Source organism: Nesoenas mayeri (assembly GCF_963082525.1).
Source record: "Nesoenas mayeri genome assembly, chromosome: 13".
In the NCBI taxonomy this organism is placed as follows: domain Eukaryota; kingdom Metazoa; phylum Chordata; class Aves; order Columbiformes; family Columbidae; genus Nesoenas; species Nesoenas mayeri.
The window spans coordinates 12075757-12097750 of record NC_137550.1 but is presented as its reverse complement, the minus strand read 5'-3'; the positions used below and the strand labels follow the sequence as shown (position 1 = coordinate 12097750).

At 43.4% G+C, this 21994-nt stretch overlaps 1 protein-coding gene across 1 annotated transcript; it reads right to left on the bottom strand.

Moving 5' to 3' along the window:
* Positions 1-77: 77 nt before the first annotated feature.
* Positions 78-20733, bottom strand: ZDHHC15 (zDHHC palmitoyltransferase 15; the record flags this gene model as incomplete). The annotated part of the gene is made up of 11 exons (XM_080352800.1): positions 78-90; positions 1167-1249; positions 7385-7494; positions 8862-8988; positions 10099-10231; positions 11106-11226; positions 12231-12263; positions 12856-12925; positions 13747-13867; positions 14982-15076; positions 20616-20733. The coding sequence occupies 10 exons, from the start codon at positions 20731-20733 to the stop codon at positions 1206-1208; spliced, it is 972 nt and encodes a 323-aa protein (XP_080208926.1). The 3' UTR covers positions 78-90; positions 1167-1205.
* Between the last annotated feature and the right edge of the window lie 1261 nt (positions 20734-21994).

Here is a 21994-nt window from a genome sequence, read left to right as displayed (position 1 = left end):
TGTTTTCTCATCTTGAAGATCCACTTGTTTTCTGCCCCTCGAAACCGAAGTCCATGCCAAGAGAAGGGATGTTGGCTCCTGAGAGGGAAGCTGAAATTTAAATGAAGAAAAATGTGCAACGATAAGCACTGATCTGATGAGCAACAGAGGGCTGTCTAATCCTGACTTGGAGCACTGTTTTAAAGCCATGCAGAACAACAGGAAAAACATGTGTCTTTCGCTCTGTCAGCAGAATAGCAGCATGCAGTCCTCACTGACTTACTGACAGAAAAATACTTTGGGGTTTTTCTTCTCAGTGGAAAAGAATGGAATAGTATCTGCAATATGCAAGAAGCCCGTTTGTAAAAATCCCAAGTTTTGCCCTGTTTGTGCGCAGAACTGGGCAGTGCACTGCAGTGCTCTGCTGTACAATACGGTTACTCAACACCCACAGAAAACAGGGGCGAATTCTATCTGACTATTCTGCCTCCGGCAAGTGGGACAGCAGAGGACACTCCCGGAATCTTCCTCTGCTACACTCTGCTGTGAAAATGTTCTATGGAGAATGAAGAGGGCACAGCCTGCAGCTCACTGCCACGGTACGTTTGGGGGATCTCCCCACCGATAGGAAACTCAGAATGGACCACAGACCAGTGAGCATCCCGGTAGCAGCATCTTCCCCAAACTCTCTCATCTGTTGTTGTAACCAACTTTCTCCAGGGTGAAACAAAAATAAAAATAGTAGCTGATGTGGGCATTACTTCCATTTATTCCTAACTGCAACTCAGCCGTTCTCCACTTTGGTTTAAAACTGTAGCTGCACCTTCCCACACCTTTCATGAGTCACCGAACAGAGTCCCAATCCTGTCATTGCACAAGTCAGTGGCAAGAGTTGTTCCTGCCACATTTCCCAAAGGAGCTGCAGGGTCTGTGTCCTCCTCTACACCCGGGGCTCTCGGCTCCCGTGTTAACTGTGGCAACATCCAGCCCAGGGCTGCTGGAGAGCCACCGATTGCTTTTAGGCTCTCTTAATGTATTTTCTGGAGAAATATTGGTGAAATACTACCAGGCACAGATGCAGCACCACACCACTCTGGTGAGGGGCTCAGAGCTCTGCCAGCGTTGCACTCAAACCCGTTTCCCTGCAGAGCGGCTGTTTGGAAGGCAATGAACAAAGAAATACTGACCTTTCTGCACAAGCTTTATACTGCTGCATTTTCAAGCTGCTACGTCTCCTTTTCTATGGCAAGGGATGAAGCTTCACCAGAATCTGTACAATGAAAAACAAAGTAGAGGTAAGTAAATCTGGTTTTCTCACTGAAAATATATTTTTGACTAAGTATGGGAGAGTGTTTTTAAGAGTCAGTCCAAATAAAAATAGACAACCACTTGTCAGAGATAAGTGAACAGCAGTTTTTAAACTGAGATTATTATTGGCTTTATCTATTTCATAACTGTGTCACAAGTTTTTAAGCCACAAAGGCAAATAAAGATCTTTCAGTTTTAACGGAACATGTCAGGCTTTTCTGGTTAGAAAAATTATATGCAATGGAAGTAATACTGTGTCAGATGGAACCTGAAAACTCAGAGTTCAGAGCACTTCATCGGCTCGTGCCTTACAAAGAAAGAAAAACAGTGGTGAGAACATAAGCAAGAGTAAAAACATCATTTGTGGCTACAGCAGTTTCCTAGAACCCCTAGAACCCTTCTGTCGGGTGGGAGCGAGGGAACCAAAGCTTAACGCACCAGGAAATCACATTCCCTGCCTGCCTTTGGGTTAATACAGCTGTGGGAGAAATACACGGGAATACACTTCATGCACTCACGGCAAGTTTATTCCTGCACATTTTCACTTGCAAAACAAAACCCGTCATTTTTCTATGCAGACACACAGTTTCAGCCCCAGTCTTGGGGAACTGAAAGCTGTGCAGGTCAGGCTTAAGCCATATATAAGCAGCACAGAAATTTCTACTTCAAACTTCTGTAGAGAGGTTGAGGCAGCTGGGCTCGTTCCGTCTGATGAAGAGGAAGCTCAGGGTGACTCTACCAGAACCTACAGCCACAGGGAGACTGTTGAAAATGACAACCAGCCTGAAAGTAGCTCATACTAAATGGAAACAGCATCCTGCTGATTGTAGGCAACAGTGGTGTTTTGCTGTACTGTAGAACTGTATTAGTACAGTAACTAACAGCCAAGAAACTCAATGCATAAATGTATCTTCACAGCCTGCCTAAGAGCTGGGAGGGTTATCATGCCGGATTTCTCCCCACCGGCAAAACATGGTTCAGTGAAACACACGGTCCTATTAAAAAAAAAACACCAACAAACTGTGGCAGCTACAGGAGTAAGATCCAGCTCCCAGATTCACACTTCTGAAGTTGTTCCCATGCCTGCCAAAACCAGATTTCCAAACTGATCTTGTGCTGCTCAGCTTTAAAATCCAGAGCTCACTGCAATACGCGATGGTCACCAACCAGTGTCAAATATCAATTTGCCACAGAACTTTCTTCTATTTTCTCTAAATGAATTTTCTCTTTGAAGGTAAAGAAAGAAAAATAAAAAGCAAATACTTCCTCCCCCTTACTACTCAGTGATACATACCCAATAAATAATTTGCCTAGACCTCTTGTTTCCTTATTATATACAAAAAGAATCAGCGCTATTTCCATTATCAGGTTATTTTCATATTTATGAGCATAGGCATCTATTTTACCACGCAAAATCTAATACATTTATTCAGATGGGAAGTTCCAGAGAACAGCCCTTTATTCTGCACACCTTTAGGAAAGCAAACAATCTTAATGTCAAAGGGAAGTGATAAAAGGATATAGAAGACCTGCTGCCTCTGAGACATTAGTCTCACTGAAATTTCACTACCAGCTTCTCATGGAATAGCTTTATTCACCTAATTGATTTAGCAGCTGTAGGTCTGACCCATATTGGTTTTACTAAATATGTTCACTAATTGATTGAGTCAAGCTGACGCAGATTCCTGCACAGGTACCTCTCCATCATTTCAAAACTGATTACAAGGCAGTCATTGATACAGGGCTTAGCACTGCTGTAACTTCATCTTTTTCTGTCAGACACAATTTAACCATTTATATCACGCCTAAAATCCAGCGATGCAACCTAATCTTTTGTCTCCAGTAACTGCCTTGACCATTCGTTGCGCTGTCTGAGCAATCACCACTCACTTCTGACATCAAAGGCGCTTCTTTAACTTCTTGATGGATAGAAATCCAATCCTACACTCACAACACACGACTTCACTCCTCGAAGGCCTGCTATGCCAAATTAGCTGGTATCACACGACATGAAGCTCCTTTAATTAGACTCCTAGTGATTTGAATTTAAATTGAAATCGCATGCCATCAGACACCTGAAGCTTCATCATGCCAATAGAGACATCAACTTCCACCTCTTACTTGGGATACGCTGGTTTCTGCTGGAAAGATGTTACTTAGTACAGATGACAAATTTTTGAAGATGAGAACAATTTGGGAAAGATTTGATTCACACTGAAGCCTTCTGGACAAGTTTAAATGAAACACGATTAGATTAATAAATCAAAGAGAGGAGATGTTGCTATAAATGTACAGGAATGGCTCTCCTGTCCTGTCCTGTGCTGACACACCACGACCAACATGTCACACACGTTCTAGGTGAGTTCTTTGAAGAAACTGATAACCTTCTAAGGGCCAACACATGATTCGGGGTAGCTCTTCAGCTACACAAATTAAAAAGATGCCCATGAATAAGGAATAAGCGTAAATAACCATGAATTTGGAAGCAAGTGTTTTTAGTCTCTGGCTAAGAAATGAAACAAAAAGGTTCCCCACAATATTTTTCTCCCTACATGAAACAATAAAAGCCTTAGCAAGGTGAGGATTAAGCGGGGGGGCGGAAATCCAAGTAGGAAGGGCACATTTAAACATCCATATTGCAGGAAGGACAACCCTGTGGGTAAGATGATTTGGTGTGTGCGCTCCTGGGACCTAGATGAAGCTTTCTCACCTTGTGCGTTCAGCTGGGCTTGTTCTCACCTCATAAATCTCTCCGTCTCCTTAATGCTCATCTCCCCCACACGTGAGCTGTTTTGCAGTTGTGGGGGCTTCCAAATGCCCTGCTTTGTGCCAGCGTCATATTATCAGCAGGGAAGCAAGACACTGCAATAACATGGGTCTGGAGCACCTTCCTTATGAGGAGAGGCTGAGGGAACTGGGGCTGTTCAGCCTGGAGAAGATGAGGCTGAGAGGGGACCTTATTTATACTGAGAAATATCTACAGGGTGGGTGTCAAGAGGATGGACCAGACTCTGTTCAGTGGTGCCAACAACAGGATGAGGGGAAACTGGGACAGACTGAAACACAGGAGGTTCCATTTGAACATGAGGAGAAACTTCTTTACTTTGAGGTGCCAGAGCCTGGCCCAGGCTGCCCAGGGCTGTGGAGTCCTTCTCTGAGACATTCAAACCCACCTGGATGTGACCCTGTGTGATCTGCTCTGGTGATCCTGCATTAGCAGGGGTTGGACTGGATGATTCCAGAGGTCCCTTCAACCCCAACCACTCTATGAGTTAGGCACAACAACATCAGTGAAAGAAACATTTCATCAAGCTCCTTTTTTCATTATTTCCGTGGCGTTTCTTGTGCACAAGCCTGGAAGGGGGGACTGGGGGGCTGAGGAGACCCCTCATTACTCCTGCTGCGTAACACAAGTGCACAAGCAACTACTGGTGAAACGCCAGGCGGAGAGAGACCCCACTCAGCTACAGGAGGGCAGCTGTCATTCTGATCTTGGTGCAGCTGACAGTGACACCTCCTAAAACCGCAGGCTTGAGAAACCAGAACTTTTCATATTTCCTCAACTTCTGCTTTGCTTAATGTCCAGGCAGTAGGAAAAAGAGCACATCTGGTACCTATTCTTATAGAACTCCCTCTTCCCCAACATCTTTTATACTAATCAAAACGATACAGACATTTGTTATCTGTGCTAGCAGAATGGTACAGTCACGAGCTTAGAGAAAAATACTCCACAAGGTGGATTTATGCTGTATCACAAAACTACTCGCTCAGAAACATTGTACATGTGCCATACGGTTGGACTCGATGATCTTAAAGTTCTTTTCCAATCTAAATGATTCTGTGATTACTGAATCAATCATGACCCCGCCTGCTGGGCAGGGAGAACCACAGAACTTGTAGGTTCAGGCAACCCTGCCTGTTGTGGAGCTGTTTGATGGGAGTTCTGCGCTTCGCGGCTCAGAAAGAGAAATAAAGGGGATTTTCCCCAACATTTGCTCTACCAGCTGAACCCCAGCTCCACATCACTGATCTGCAGACACACAAAAGACACAGTCCTGGCCATTCTTTTATTTGTAGCTCCCACCTTTACCTCACAGCACTGCCAAAAAATTGAACTTTGCCAATGACGGACCAAGATCCCCACACCAACAGCTGACTATGTACTCACAGCGCTCGTCTTCTCACTTCTGTTTGTAACTTTGTATAGGCTCAGTTTGGCTTTTACATTACACTAAAAGGTTCTAATTATACCTATATTACAGTTCTACAGCTTCTTGGAATAAGATTGCAAATCGCTTTTTCACTGAGAAAAACTAGTACCTCAGCTGGAAGGGACGTACAACGATGATCTAGCCCAACTGCCTGTAAATGTCATTTATTGTATAAGCATTATCAATTGTGGAACTTTATATAAGCTCCAGACTCAGATTCCGGGGTCTGCTTGGGCCTCAATTATCTCACTGTCAGATGTTTTCATAATTAAGAATTTATTTTTTATTGAGAGAATTGATTACTTTGGTAAAGTTGGAAGAAGCTCTGACTCATTCCTAAAGGAGTTATTTTAAGCATCATAAACAATACACAGAGATGCCATATTTTGTTCTTTTTAAAGCCAATTTGTTTTACCTTACAACGGCCAAAATGTACAGTATGAAACGACGAGCAAGTAATTTTCTAACACACAAATATGAACTAATTAAAGGAGTTAATTTGGAGAAAAGCTGAGATGAGCCTCTTCAGTCCTACTGATGTGACGTGTGCCTTGGAAAAAACACAGACTGTTTATTTTGTGGTGGAATAACTTGAACAAACAGCCGCAGGTGAGACCCAACCAGAGCAAACAGCGAACACTGTGCTGCGCGGGTTGAAGAGCTCATTGCACTCTACATTGCACACGTATTAAAATGTCTGCGTGAAAAGTTTCTCTCACTGCCTTTAACCAAGACCACGGTCTTCCTCACAGGTCCCCAAACATACGTTTGAGCACATATGACTAAAATGTATATTCTGAAAGGGAAAGTTATCAGTAAATTTTGTGAAAACTATTCTGAGGCAACAACGAGTGTGACTATGGAAATCGTGTCTCTGAACAATAAGGCAGTGATATTAATATTTGGTTGTCCAAGTATAATTGCTTGATCCACTAATTATAGTAACCTGAGAATCAATCAACACTATTACCTTCCTTAAAGGGAAAAAAAGAGTGAGATTATCACCTTTCTTTTAAAGGGAGCCAGTGGATGGCATCCTTGCTCCACAGGAGTAAATACAAGCCCATGTATAACTTACTGACTGAATTACTGAAGCCTCAAACATGGTAACTGGGGCCTCTGACATGAACCCTGATATTCAGGTGTTCTCCCAAGACAAAGCTTGGAGGTAAATATGCAAGGAAAGAAAATCAAGTTCAAACAGAGGAATGTAACAGTAAAGAATCATTAAACTAATTCTGGATTCATCTAACAAAAATAATCAAAGAATGGATATACATATAAAGTTTTCCTAACAGGACATCCATAGCATAAAGGGCATGTTTACATTTCAGAAACAGGTCACGTCTATTGTACAAGCACCTTCACCCAGAATTGCTCTCGAATTGCACACATATTTATTCTATGGAGGTTTGCACACAGTGAGGCAAGCACCAAAACAACTGCTGCACTCTTGTCATAAACCCGAACAAACAACGTATATTCCTAAACGTATCACTGCATTCAGGTGTTTGCACGCACTTTCACAAACTCTTAGAAGATAAATGCACTAAAAAAAAATACAGTCTTTTCACTTTTACAGGCACAACCTTATGTCTCAAATAACTGCTGCATGAAGCAGCATTTACATATAAATGCACTCGGTGGAAATTTCAATTTCTCTCTGCAGCTTGTAACAACCTCTCAGTTCATTTACTTGCAAGTAGAAAGCTACTAAAAAAAGAGCTGACTCCAAAGTAGGGCTTATTTTCAGTCTGTGCCCATCAGTCAAATCAGAGCTGCCCAGTGACTCGGCCAACACCATTTTTTATTTGATCAGCTCTTATAATTGATCTTTTAGTCACCGTAGGTCAAGACACAAGTAATTTCCTTTAGCGTTACCTTACCGTGAGGCTCTTCGTCTATTCCATCGTCTTCCCACTGCTCCTCATTTGCCAGGAGAGGATTCTGAGCTTCACACAGAGCTCTCATGGGGAAAAAGTGTCCATCGCCCTGGCTGCGTGGGAGGAGGCAGAGAAAGACACTGTAAAAAGCAGCAGGGGATTCCGAAGGATGACCATTTCTACACATTTTATCTGCAGCTCAGATACCAAGTGTGGTGGTGGGTAGTTCTGGTCCTCAATTCCTTCCAGCTCTCTGGAGAATAAAAGTTCAAACCTACAGCCTGGAATGAAATAATTTTTAGCAGAACTTAAATGTGCCTGACTTGATCAAGTCATTTGGATACAGGAAAAAACCAAACAAACCAAAAGAAAAAAACCCCTTATGGACAGCTAGAATTAATGGGGGAACTAAGAAAAATATTTCTGTAGAAGGAGCAATTTATACCATATGTATAAATTTTATCAATTTATACCATAGATGCTTCAGGGCAGAAATTACACTTCTGTCTTTGAATGACACTCCATAGAAAATGGCCCAAATCTTAATTAGATGTTACTGGAAGACAAATAAAAGACCCACTTTCCTGTGACCTAAACCTGAACACAGAATGGAAAAAAACGAAATAAATACATTCTGCAAAGATCTGAAGTAGCAAAAGCTTTTTTTGCTTTACTACCGCCCAAAAGAAATGCGAATGTGGACATCAAACGAGCTCAAGAGTGTTCAAACTCACGTGATGGACGCTAACGAAGCTGAAAGGTGGATGTGGCAGCTGGGTGTGCAGCAGCACGGACAGCAGCTGTGAACTGGCTCAAGCGCCCTTTTGCTCTGATGATTTTGCTTCACGCAAGGAAAGTGACCCGAGTGTGCTCCCTGCACTGACAACACACAGCGGAAACGCCTGACCGGCACTTCAGCGCTGCCTCTGCTTACCAAAAAGCCTTTCTGTGCTCACCCTTCCCCTTCAGCTAAACAAGGGTGGGAAACAGATGGCAGTGGGGATGCAACTGGGCCTTAGACTTAGATGCTGCTACCTGGAAACACTCTGAATTGCTGTGCCAGGGAGTTATTTGCAGTTGTGCCCAATTACTAAAGAAATTAAATTCCAGTATACTTTACTACTGGTCTACTAAGTGCCAAAAGCGCCTTTTCCCCTACACTGAGAAACAAACTGCTGCAGGCAGAGGAGCGTGACGGATGAAGAAAACGGCCCCCTGAAGTGCACACCCATGGACACACGAGCCCCAGGAAGCGTCCAACACCCCACAGCACATCGACCCCCAAGCCCCTTCCCTTCCAGCCTCCTGGTGAACAGGATTCACACAAATGATGTTCATTGGCGCACTTATAATGATGAACAACAGCAGCCGGCCAAGCCACACAATCACAGGCGTAACTTGTGAGGCTGTGCCAGACATTTAAAGCCAGTCTCTTCAGTTAATTGCATCAGCTTTTAGCACTGACTTGATTATGACTTACCTAGAGGCAATAGGTAGTAACCACAGCTTTTTTTCTTCTCCAAACACTTGCTGAAGGTTCTTTACAAAGCCAAGATTGAATCCGTTTTTATCTGGGCCATTTTGAAACACGGGAGCTGAGAAAGCCTCTAAACACAGATGGGATTTCAGCGAAAAAAGTGAAAATTAATGGCAAATACATGCACAGGCCTTTGCAGATTTGTAGCCAGCTAAAGACAACATGACTTTTTTTTCTCATTTTGCAAGCCTGTAAAGACTTTCAAAGTGAAGGTAAGAACCTGGTGTTGCAACTGAGCCACACAGAACAGTCAAATCTTAGTACAAACAGTTTGTTTAATCGAGAGAATAGAGTTAAAAGATCTTTGCGTGAGACTCGTTGAAATTCAGTAGGTAGAAGTTTCTAAGTAAAAGATCTGCAGAATTAAGGAGGTTGGTCTTCAATGCATATTTCAGAAGTGGCACTGGAGATTTAAATTGCTTCATTCATTAATGATATAATGAACAAACATTAGGAACCAACACATACAAACAGACCCCCTGTTATGCTGAGATGTAAAATTAAGAAAAGAAAGGGGAGGGGAACCTAGAGTGCACTAGAAACAAGTTTATCTACCTTGTAAGCTGCTGCAGAGGGGACAGATGAGCTTCAGTGCCCCTTGAAATTAGTTCTGAAGTTAACAAGTATACAAAATCTGACTATTTTCAAACTCTCGATAGTGTGTGTATTTTATTATAAAACTTTATCCAAAAAGCTTTAAAGATTGAACAGAATTTATCTGAGAACAAACAAATAAATCACTTGACAAAATCATTCTATTTCAGATTTTCATTTCCTTGGTTTTACAGGCCCAACTCTTTTGCCTTTGTCAATGACGATGGACAATTCGTCTCAACCTTACTCAGCTGGTTTAGGGTGCACTCCAGCATTTGAGCATAAAGAACCATTATTCCTGAAAAGCTGCATTCATTTCACAACAAATGTAGTTATACATATGCATAACATTTGTATAATTGGACTTTTACGCTTTAAGGCTCTGATTTCCCTAACAAAACTTTTGTCACACCAGCTAATAAATGCAGCTCATTTGAAGTAACAAATTTCTGCAGCATTGTGCCAAGATCTTCAATCTTCCTCCCCTCATAAGGCAGCGGGAACGTATAGAACACAAAAGCCTGGTTTTATTCCTTCTTACAGAACTTTTGGTGTGTCTTACTTAAAGCAGACACAAGAGCCTTACCTAAAGTAGATCTGTTTCTACTCACGAGCCAACAATGGTAGCCGAACAGAAAGAGAAGGCTTACAAAGAACATGACGGCGATGAAGAGAAGGAAAAGGACATGAAACTTGGACCGTCCATTAGTCAGTTCACCCTGGAAAGAAAAGAAATACAGAACAAGTAGTAAGAACAAAGAAAAGCTGGAAATTCTTTGTTTCTAGAGAGAAGAAACATTTCCTTCTGTAGTAGAAGAGTCAAGTGCCAGAGATGCTCGCACACATACAACTGCACAGAGGCTGTGGGGACCTCGAAGTACAAAAATGACTTCCCAGCCTCTGCACATCCCACATCTGCAGCCACAGAGCTCAAGCCTCTGCCCTTCTTACCATTAGAAACAATTCCTGCTAGTGTCCCAAGAGCATCTCAGAAGGCATTTTGTGTAAGTGATTAGTCATTAAAACAACAAAAATTCAATACATGAATGCACAGCAAAGTTACTTAAAGTCATACAGAGTTATTAGCAGGGGGGAGATGAAAAAGCTAGAAACAAAAAGCCTTACTGGAACTGTCAGCTGGCATTGCTTGCAGGTGAATGACAACTGACAACTGAGTAACAAGCATACTTTATTTCAGTCAACTTTGCAATTGAGAAAGGTGTCATAGGGGATTAGAAAATGAACAAGTTATTTTGACGTTGTTCAATAACTACGTACAGATCGATGTCAGGATGTTATACTTTGAAACTAACGCTTCTGAGATACGCACGCATGCAAACAGAAGAACAGGAAAAGGATGTGACTTTTCTGCCAGAAGCTAACTCTACAGTTCAGAATTCCTGAAGTCTATTTGCTTCTCGTCTTGTGCATTTCAGACATATGATGGGAGTTATACTGAAAAGACAGGCTGGGGAAAATACTTTATGGAAGAAATGCAGACCCTCCATTGACTGAAAGCAAAAAAGCAACGCGAGTGACTAAACCCCACCAGACTCACAGGGTGTGATAAAGTAACCAGATTTCATTACTTACGGTCCAATACTTAATGAAATACTTGAAGACTGTTGCAGAGATATACAGGCAATATAGCAAAGAATATGCTAAGAAGAGCAGAAAGAATTTGTAGTTAGAAAATCCAACGCAGTTATTCACCCTAGAGAACAAAAGCAAAGTTGAAATCAGGATGTGTACAGCACGCAGTTGTAACACATCGAATCCTTATCAAGCCTCTTGATCGTATACAATTTCCTCATTAAACAGCTCCCCTTAGTGGTCAAAATGAAATAGAACTAAAGTCTTTTTGTTTTTCACTTGAAGACTTGCTACACCAAGTAAAAGAACGGTTCATGTTTTTGGAATCTGTTCTGACGTTGGTACCGCTGGTCAGTCTGTCACAGGGGCAGGCTGGAATGACCTGTGTCTGTTCCTTGTCTGCAAAGGTAATCAGATCTGGGATTTCTGAGCTGTGTTACTCACTTGCAAATCTCAGGAACAAGATTAAGCACTGCTTGTTTGTTGACACACAAAACAAATCAACCCAAATTTGATTATGATGCGCCATGCACAGGAGCATTAAAAGGAACAGGGGAACGCACTAAAAAATAGTACGTGTTTGTCTCAAAACTCAGGTTTGAAAAATCCTCCAGAATTTAGGATTACCAGGGAGGTTCAGGTGGGGAAATGTGTTGCTTCTGAGTTCTGAAATCTAATGGCAAAAGCTTAATTCATCCACGCACTATTCTACACAAACTGTCTACACAGGTGGCAAGAATCATTGCAGAAACAACCTGCGTGCAAATACTATGACTGAAACAAGCACCGACTGCTTGCTGAAACCATTATACACCCCAAATTAAAGGCTACGTTGAAGTCTCCTTAAAATGTGAATAACAGTCCAAGAGTGAATTAGCAGTTGGGGTTTAAACTATATCGATACAACAGCTTCTTTACACACAGTTCGTGGAACAAACATGAATAATGTGTCTTTCAAAATATCAAACATTTCAGGCAATTTCGAAGTGTAATTATTTTATAAATTTCCCAACATAAGGACTCATGGGCTAAACCAAGAGAGGCATACAGATGCTATGCTGTGGAAGAAATGTATTCAAACAGGCTCTCTTTTCACACAAGTGCAAACCCATATCTAGGACGTACCACGGACAGTGATGATCCATTTTTAGCACACATCTGCAAAACGACAAAAAAGAAAAATGGAAGATCTTTATTTGGTACTTAATTGCCAACTGCAGATAAATAGCAAAAGCCTCTGATTTTTTATGAGATTTCTACACGACAAACTCGAGATTGTACCGTCTCTATGAAATTTTTAAGGCAGTTATCATTTTAAGATGGAACATTTATTCGTTTTTCAATATCAACCCATGTCCTTGGTACCGTGCAAGACAAAATGAAATGATTTCTGCCCTCAAGGGCTTAAAACTTTTGCCAAACACCACAGGTAAAGGCCTGGAATATTTAAAAAAATCATTTTAAAAGTCAAAAGAATATGTTATTTTCACCTGCTTAGGTTAATCAGTTCATTTTCACTAGATGACAAGTTCTATAGCAACTTCACACTGGCAGGGGTGGGAACCGCAAACACTTCAGGGCCTTAAAGAGCAGAAAGGCAAATGCTAACGCTGCTACACACACCAGTGGCTGCGGCTGGACACACGGACCTGGAGCCTTCATGTGTAAAAGGCCACGTGAAGGACCAGCCCGTTCACATAACTCAGTGCTGACGATATTCACTTCTGTGAAAAACAACCCAGTAACTTACATAGCGCAAACGGAGCAATGGTGACAACGATCAGGTTTTATGAGCTGGCACCTGTCACAGAATCGAATACCTGAAATTAAAGACACATTAATAGAAAAGTGTTATTTTTTCCACGTGGTAGTGAATATTCCTAACTGTTCATATTCTTTCCTCCAGCATTGCAAAAGAGGGGTGCGTTTGCAGCTGATTTTCGCTGCCAGGTCATAATCAGATAAGGAAAGCTTGTAATTCTTCTGGAGACTTGCAAATGCAATGAACAACCCCCACTGCAAAGCTTACAACCAGCTTAAAAGCGATAAAACAAAATTGTACATGTCCCTCTGGCTTCCACGTTTACTCAGACTTTACAAATGTTCCGTTTTGATAATTGCCTATATAGCTGTTCTTTACTTCAGAATTCTTTGGCTCGTCTCACAGGAACAGGTCAGAGTCTCCAACACGAACACTGATTTCTTTTATGCTTTGCAAGGAGCGCAGTACGCATTTAATCACAGAACAAGGTCACAATTCACAGAATTATGTTCTGCATGTCTGCCCAGTCTCCATTTGAAGTTAAAACGACCAGAGATTTTGTCGTTACATTACTATTATTAAATGCAGACGACATAAGTATGCTTTTGAACTGCAAATACAAAGGGTAACGTATCGCTTCCCAAAGGCAGCACCTGGTACTCCACTAAAGACGAACAGAAGTGCTCAAAGCTCTTTTAGTTTTCCCAAACATAAAAGCTGGGAGAAAAGGCGTTACGATTATTCACGGGAGAGCTCCGCGCTGCACGCAGCGGCACCAGGACGGCCCTGCCGGCTGGCGGGATCAGCCGCATCGCCAGCGTGTGCTGCTGCAGCGCGCCTGATCGGCTTTAGAGACACAGAGCCCCGTGCTGTGCTGACCTCCGCTCCCCGTCCTTGTGTACACCGGCAGCTTCCTTGCGATTTCGGCGAGGATTTGCCTCTGCACCTCTGGTCTGTCTTCGTTCTCATAACGCTCTTGGTCAGCAAGGGACATATGGTACTAGAAGCAGAAGTCACGAGAGGAGCAGTTACCCGTGGGTAGCAGAGATAATACTTCAAACACAGGCAAGTTTGGAAATGTTTTTACCCCCCCACTCCTAATGAGATGAATCTAATGTGAAAACGTGTTTGTTAAGAAGACAAAGAGAGTAAGTGCTGGACAGCCAGAATAATACACAATACATCAATAAGAAATGCAAAAGTGGCATTAAGGTCACAAACCAACATATTAGAATTGCTACTACTGCTGCCTTAGATTACTATTTTTCATGAATTAACATTACTAACCATGATAAGGACACTGTAAGCAAGAATCTGTCCTCAGCCACAGTTTTATATTCTAAAACTGGGATTAGCTGTTATTTATAAATCGACATTCTTGTAATTAGGATCCAATTATGGTCATGTATATTTGGAGTGCTAAACAAACGTTGCCCTCATTATGTTGCTCCAAACCTAGTGTTGCATTAGTATTTCATAAAGAACTAAAACAAATGCAAAAAATCAAAAAATCCACCAATCTGAGCAACATTAAAAAGTAAATATTTAGAGAGAATTGAAACTAATACCTGCCTCTGACTGTCCTGTGCTCAAACCACTTAAGCACACTCAACCTACGTTCAAAAACCAATACCAAACCAATAACTAAAAGTATCATTCATGAAACAATCTACTTCTGTCACAGTGAACCCCAGTTTCTCTTTACCATAGTATAACGTTAAATTTGTTCCTCTTACATTTTTGAGCTGCTGACCATGGAAGTACAAGGACTGGAGCTATGGGAATACCTAGCACTACATTAAAAGTGCAACGTACAGAGCCACAGTCCTCATTGCATGAATCCCAGTGTGTTTTAAAGGACAACGGTTCTCCTGTCCCTCACTATCACTGCTGGAGCACCTGAGAAAGCAGCTTTAAAAGTCAACACCATCTCCACTTTAAGTCGTGTTCTTTGGGGAGTTAAAGGATTCTCAGATTAGTCCGTTTTTAGGGACAACTCTAGGTCATTTCCCATCCAATCCGTTGTCCAGCTCAACTAGGCTGAAGGGTTTATGAGTTCTCGTTAGCATCCCTGCTTTTGTTCTGCAATGAATGAGAAGGGCTTGGGCTCTTACCTTTTTGCCTGGCTGCTCTGGGAGGGTAAAAATAGACTTCCAATATGTCCACACAAAGAGCACAAAGAGAATATGGAATATTATAAGATAGGCCACTAAAATAAAAAAAAAAAAAAAAAAAAGAAATAAACAAACAAAACGAAAACCAGAAGCAGAACAAAGACTTCTTAGGTTAAAGTTTCATTCATGAGGGGCATAATTTCAATGTTTCATAACAATGACCAAAAAAAAGGAAAAAAGAAAGATTTACAGTATTAGAAGACAGCAAAACCTTATGGTCTGAGGGCCAGTAAAATGTCAGCGATCTGTGGCTGCAGTTGGGCATTACCCGTCTCACAGCCTCCCCTTCTGCACCTGCTCTGATTATGTGTCAGATGTAAGAGATGCCACCCACAGGGCAGGTGACAACCCTGCACCCCCGGGAACGACAGGAATCCTGGCCCCATGTCCCAGGCACAGGCAAAGCAGAACTGGCTGGTGCTGAGCAGCATCAATGTTCACCCTGCAATACTCCAGCGTCTCCAAATTTGGGGTTCAGTTGCGACTAAACGCAGTTAGAATCACAGTACCATAACATCAGCAACGCGTTTTCCACTCTTGCGAGAGTTGAGAGGAATAATGTGCTCTGGCAGAGATTTACATCGCCAAAAAGAAATCCAGTCTCCTGGTCAACATTTTAGATTTGCCACAGTTGATGCAACAAAACAGACCAGGAAAACACCCCTCAAATTGAGCAAAACAGGTCTTGTGATTACTGAGAAGGAATTGCAATCCACTAGACACATTAGCACATGACACCCAGCATGCGTCAGAGGGATCTTAGTTCAATATTCAAACTTTATTTTGAAGCTTTGGGGCATACTGAGGTTCAGAAAGCCAGAGCACAGCTACCCTTCCGCTGCACAAACTATCTGATTGTTATTTCTTCAATACTCAACTCACTAAGTCATTGTCAGTTACAAGACAGTTGTATTTAAACCATAATAACCTCATTTCCCCTGATCCATTTAAGCTTCACATTCTAAAACCAAGATTTAAAGTAACTAGTGCTAGTAGAAAGAGAAGTCCAGAACCCAAACGCTTCCTAACTTCTCCGGCAAGACTGTGTGAAAACGTCATTGGTAAAAAGGCCAAACGCAGTGTTGAGACTTTCTAATGAGATGGCAAACGATCTGATACGTCTCACAGGAACGTGCTGGATTGTGTGACTGGTCTGTGGATCAATGATAATTCCTTATTATGCTCTCAAGTTTGTTTGAGATGTTATCCATATACTACATGCAGGTGGAGCTCAGTCATTTTTAAATTAATATGTAAGGAGATAAACCTTGCAACAGGTTTAATTCTGTTGATAAAGCAACACAGCAGCATGTTAGAGGAAGCTGACCTGGAGATGCACCAGTAGATTAGGCACCGAATAACCTTCTCCTGCTGAATCATCATGAACATTATGCTTTCTATAGTTCCTCTGAAACAGTTTCAAATATCAGGACAGAAACCTTTGCTCCAACTCATCTGTGGCAGCAACTGAAAGCTGCTGTGTATACGGTTATATACCCGTTGCTGTATATATGTGATTAGTGGCCAACAGAAACTAGCAAAAGATCTTCTGCAAAATCCTCCCTACAAAAACCACCGAAAATAGCTTTCACTGAGAGAGAAATCAAACAGGGAAAAAATCAATAGGCAGGGCACAGAACAAATCCAGTCTTTTCTGTTTAGCCGGTAAAATCGGATCTGAAAATGTAGAATACAAAGGCAAAAGGTGTGGGGGTGTACAGACATTAATCATTTTTTCTGAAAGCATAAAAGGGATCAAAGCCTTTTCATGTTCTTCTGCTTATGCTGGGGCTAAACGGGGCTATTTCCCAATACATCCAAAGTTATAGCGTGTGTAACAACGCATGAATGTGGAATCACAGCAAGGAAACACTGCAAGAGCATGCATGTTAAAGAAATGGATGGAAAGTATCTCTGATATTTTAACTAAAACATCTGTGACCAAAAGTCAAATACTAAATGCAACGCACATACCTTTTTCCACAGGGTTGCTCAGAGTCACTGAAAAAGAAAAATAAATATAAAAATGTCTATGGGGCAAACAGGATTCCCAGCAAATTTGCGACAAATAATGTTTCTATTTGAAACGCGGCCAGTTGAGGGAAAAATGTTCAAACTCAACCGACAAAGAGAGAGCCCACAGTTTAGCACCAAATCAGCAGCGTCCTTAACAACTCCTTGTTTACTCACGCAAATGACACCCACAACAAGATGTTCGATAACTGTTACTTACGCTGTATTTTCCCTTGTTATAAAATATATTTTGTATATTTGTACACTAGAAATATGGCAAAAATAACTCACTAGTGACTTGTACCCTGCTTTGCGCCAGTCCCTCAGTGGTCTGGACCCTCCACACTAAGCCATGACCCGATGCATTTCTGCATCAGCATAAATAAAACATTGCAAATTGTCTCAGCTTTGGCCTCGTCAGCAAGAAAGGACACACTGGAATGACTCTATTTTTACACTTGCTATTAGCAGAGTTTTTACAAGCGCTCCTTACTTGACCATAACCATAGATCAGTCCCTAATGACAGAACCACTTAGAGCAACGAGCAAAGGGGACATCGCTCAATATCTACTTCTCCTGATTATTTCAAAATCCGTCCGTTATTTTAAAAGCCATCATTCAAGTTTAACAGAAAAGATAAAGACATCTTTCTTTAACTGAAAATGCCGCAGTTCTGTGATAACTTGCCAGAATACTGCTTGGAAGACAAAGATCGTTCATGGGATGGGAGCCCCATATTTTGAGACCATAGTCTTGCATCTAATGGCTGCAACTGCAATGTGTTGCTCCTTGGAGGAGCAGAGGGACCAAGGGACACTAGTGGCCACAGATCATCACCCAGAGGCACAGCAACGTTATAAAAATCAGATCATATTGTTGGAAGACTCAAAGGATTTGGGAGATGTCAGTGATGAGCCCTTCAGTCACTGTCAGACTGCACAGAAATGGCAGCGATGGAGGGATCGGAGTCTTTTAGTTCCAGCCTAGAGCCAGTGCCTGCAAAGAGACCCTGTTCTTCAGACTCACTCTATCATCCAACTTGGAAAATGTACATCAGAGCAGCAACCGAGAGCTCCTGCCTTTAGTATGAACACAGGCTTTCTTAAACCCATGCCAACAGAGAATTTTCATCCACAAGCTCTATGACACAGAACAACATACATGAAAAAAAGAGACCAAATATTTGCTGTCTCTCTGCACACTCAATTTCAGACGAACAGGACTTGTTAGGAAACCTCTAGTTTTTCCTTTGGTTGCTGCAAATCAGGCTATGAATACATCGCCTTCTCACAAATCCTGCTTGTGTCCCTCCTGGAGCACATGCCGCACCTGCAGCCTGGCCCTTCTAGGGATTTTACTTGAGAAAAGAGCAAACTCCTCAATAAAAATCACATCAAAGGTTTTATGGCAGGACACTGGGTCATTGTTCTCACTCTGGCAACAACCACTAACCAGAAATGAAACCAAGGCCTCCCCTGGAGTATGACTTGTTGGCCATACCAGTCATTGGAAGTTTAAAACCCAGCATCAGGAGATACCTCCAGGACACCACCCCACACTACTGTCAAACCTCAGCAGTCTACAGACTGAAGATGAAAAGACTCCAAACAGAGCCTTCACTATTTATACATTTGCAACAGCTGAAATGGCAGGACACAGTGGAAACCTGAAAATAAAAGAAGCCACACGTAAAGCCTCGCTATGTCAGAAACCTGGAAAACAGAGAACGTCCTGAGAGCTGGTTTTCAAGTACCTGCATATACCAACAGCTGATGTCCAAATCCTAACATAATTAGTCGTTTCAATTTCAGTATAGATAACCTCCTCCACACATAAATAAAATGCAGGAGAGAGAAAGATGGAGTGTGGGCAAAGGAGTGATTTCAAGCAGCGATTCCAGGCAGCAAGATGAGCTCCTGCAGAACAACGCAGGCCCAGCCAAAACCTTACTTAAACCAGCAGAGTCTTCTCTAATACCTGCATTGAAACTTGGAATTAACCAGTGTTAAACATCACTGAATTTGCACAGAACTGCAAATGAAGCATATTTCAAAAGACTGACAGCATTTCTGAAAAATCCTCTGATTTTTTGGGCACATTCTCTAACTGACAGTTACGTACACCTCAGAGATATCGTTCTATGTGAATTTTTGGAACAGCCCACAATCTGAGAGATGGAATAAAATGTCATGAAGAATTTGGGGCTTTTGCCTAGCTGCCAATTAGATTGGAGCAGCTGCTTTTCATCTGAGTCTGCACTGAGGAAAAAACAATAGGTCTTGCTGCATTAGGCACCCTAACAAAAATCTGATTGAAATCTGCGGTGCAGTACCAGCAGGCAGATCTTTCCACAGCAAGGTCTCAAACTTCTGTCCTGAGAACTCTGGCTTCATTTACCTGGCTTTCCCTGTCCTGAGGAGAAAGAGCCACATGTTCCTCCTCACCATGTCCAAAGTCCAGGCTCCCAGCTCCTCCCTCCACCAGACCCAGCAATCCTTTCCTCTAGTAACAGGTCTTTGCACACACACCAAACCAGAATAAAATAAACGCGAGGAAGTTTGCAACTTATTCCACAGTTAAATCGCCACATTAAGCCACACAAGCACTAAACATTTTATTTCTAAAATGCACTGTTTTTCATGCTGCTGGAACAAGTTGAGTCATGAGCGTGATTTCACATAACCCATGTTTTTCCTTATCGGATATTTAAAAAAATCACAGAATCTCAGAATGTCAGGGGCTGGAAGGGGCCTGGAAAGCTCATCCAGTGCAATCCCTCCATGGAGCAGGAATACCCAGATGAGGTTACACAGGAAGGTGTCCAGGCGGGTTGGAATGTCTGCACAGAAGGAGACTCCACAACCTCCCTGGGCAGCCTGGGCCAGGCTCTGCCACCCTCACCCCCAACAAGTTTCTCCTCAAATTTAAGTGGAACCTCCTATGTTCCCATTTGCACCCATTGCCCCTTATCCTGTCACTGGCTGTCACCAAGAAGAGCCTGGCTCCATCCTCCTGACACTCACCCTTTACGTATCTATAAACATGATTACAGTGCAGGGCATATATTGATTTTTGTCACTCTTTAAACCAGAAATCACGTCTGAACATCATCTTACAGCAACAACAGGGACTTTCACCGTGGCTATAACCCTCCCAGTCTCCAGCATCACACAACAGACTCCTGACTAAATAGAAGAGCCCACAACACGCACCCGGCCCAGCCAGGGTACCGGTCCTACGGCAGAGCTGGGCAGCACACCATAACCCGCACTAATTAACCCCACAATGGCCCTGACCAGCGGTTCCGTGTTTCCTGGTCACCGGATGCGCCGCACGGTGGGAGCAGGTGGCACCGCCGACCCGCCCCGGCACCTCCCGCTCACACGCGGAGGAGAAAGGAGACTAAGCCAACTCCCCATCCCGGAGCCGTGTGCCGTGACCCGCGGGCACCGCCCGGGACCCCGACCCGGGCGCACAGGCCGAGCCGGGGCAGCGCCGGGCGGGTCCCCGCGGGGCGGGACAGGACAGGGCCCCCTCCCCCCGCCCCGCCGGGCGCTCACCCAGGCACAGCTCGAACACGTAGGCGTAGTAGGACCAGAGCACGACGAGGGCGATGATGAGGACGGGCAGCCAGGCGAACGCCCGCTGGCAGCGCCGCAGCCCCCGCGACACAGCCATGTTCGCTCGGGCCGCACCGGCAGCGGCTGCGCGCCGGGAGGGCGGAGGCGATCGGCGATCGGCTGAGCGGCCTGGGCGGGGCGGGGCTGGGCGCGGCGCCCCCTGGCGGAGCGGGAAAGGGCCTGATCTGCTGCACGTGGTTCCCGCTCGCGGTTCGTCACCCGCGGTGTCACCCGCGGGTTCCCGTCCCCGCACGGACGCGCGGTCCATACAGTCACTGTTCTTCAGGCTACTGAAGCACAGAATCCCTGAGTGTCAGGGGTTGAAGGGCCCTGGAAAGCTCATCCAGTGCAAAATCCCCCTGGAGCAGGAACACCCAGATGAGGTTACACAGGAAGGTGTCCAGGCAGGTTGGAATGTCTGCACAGAAGGAGACTCCACAACCCCCCTGGGCAGCCTGGGCCAGGCTCTGACACCCCCACAGGGAACTAGTTTCTTCTCATATTTAAGTGGAACCTCCTGTGTTCCAGTTTGCACCCATTGCCCCTTGTCCTGTCACTGGTTGTCACCCAGAAGAGCCTGGCTCCATCCTCCTGACACTCCCCCTTTCCATATTGATCCCCAGGAATGAGTCCCCCCTAAGTCTCCTCTTGTCCAGCTCCAGAGCCCCAGCTCCCTCAGCCTTTCCTCACACGGGAGATGCTCCACTCCCTTCAGCATCTTGGTGGCTGCGCTGGACTCTCTCCAGCAGTTCCCTGTCCTTTGGAACTGAGGGGCCACAACTGGACACAAGATTCCAGGTGAACTAGTACAAAACCTGAACATTTTGGCACTTGTTTTAATTTTCTCCATGTGGTCCAGCTTAACCAAGTCCCTGCTGTAGCAAAAGTGCTTTGCAGGTACCATAACACACACTAGCCTGAGCATCTTCTTGGACTGATAAATATTTACCCTGAAAGCTCTTTTTGTTGTTAATCATGCAGTTTGGTACCTTGTTCTATTAAGCTTATGTTGGTTTTCTTTGTATTGCTCTCGAATTTCCTCAGCACAAACCTGGGCCACTGGTGAGCATACAGGGGAAGATCAGATTCAAGACAACCTGTGGGACAGAATGAGTGTGCCCTCCAACAGCCTGGGAATGGGGCATTTAATATAAAAAAAGGAAGAAAAAACCCCAAAGAACAAACAAAGAAAATTTTAAGAACAAGCAATCCACAAATGACAATGACAAAATTTAAACAAACAAACAATCAAACAAAAAACCTTAACCAACCAACCAACCAAAATCAACAACAAAGAGCACCCCCCCGCCTCCAGTCTG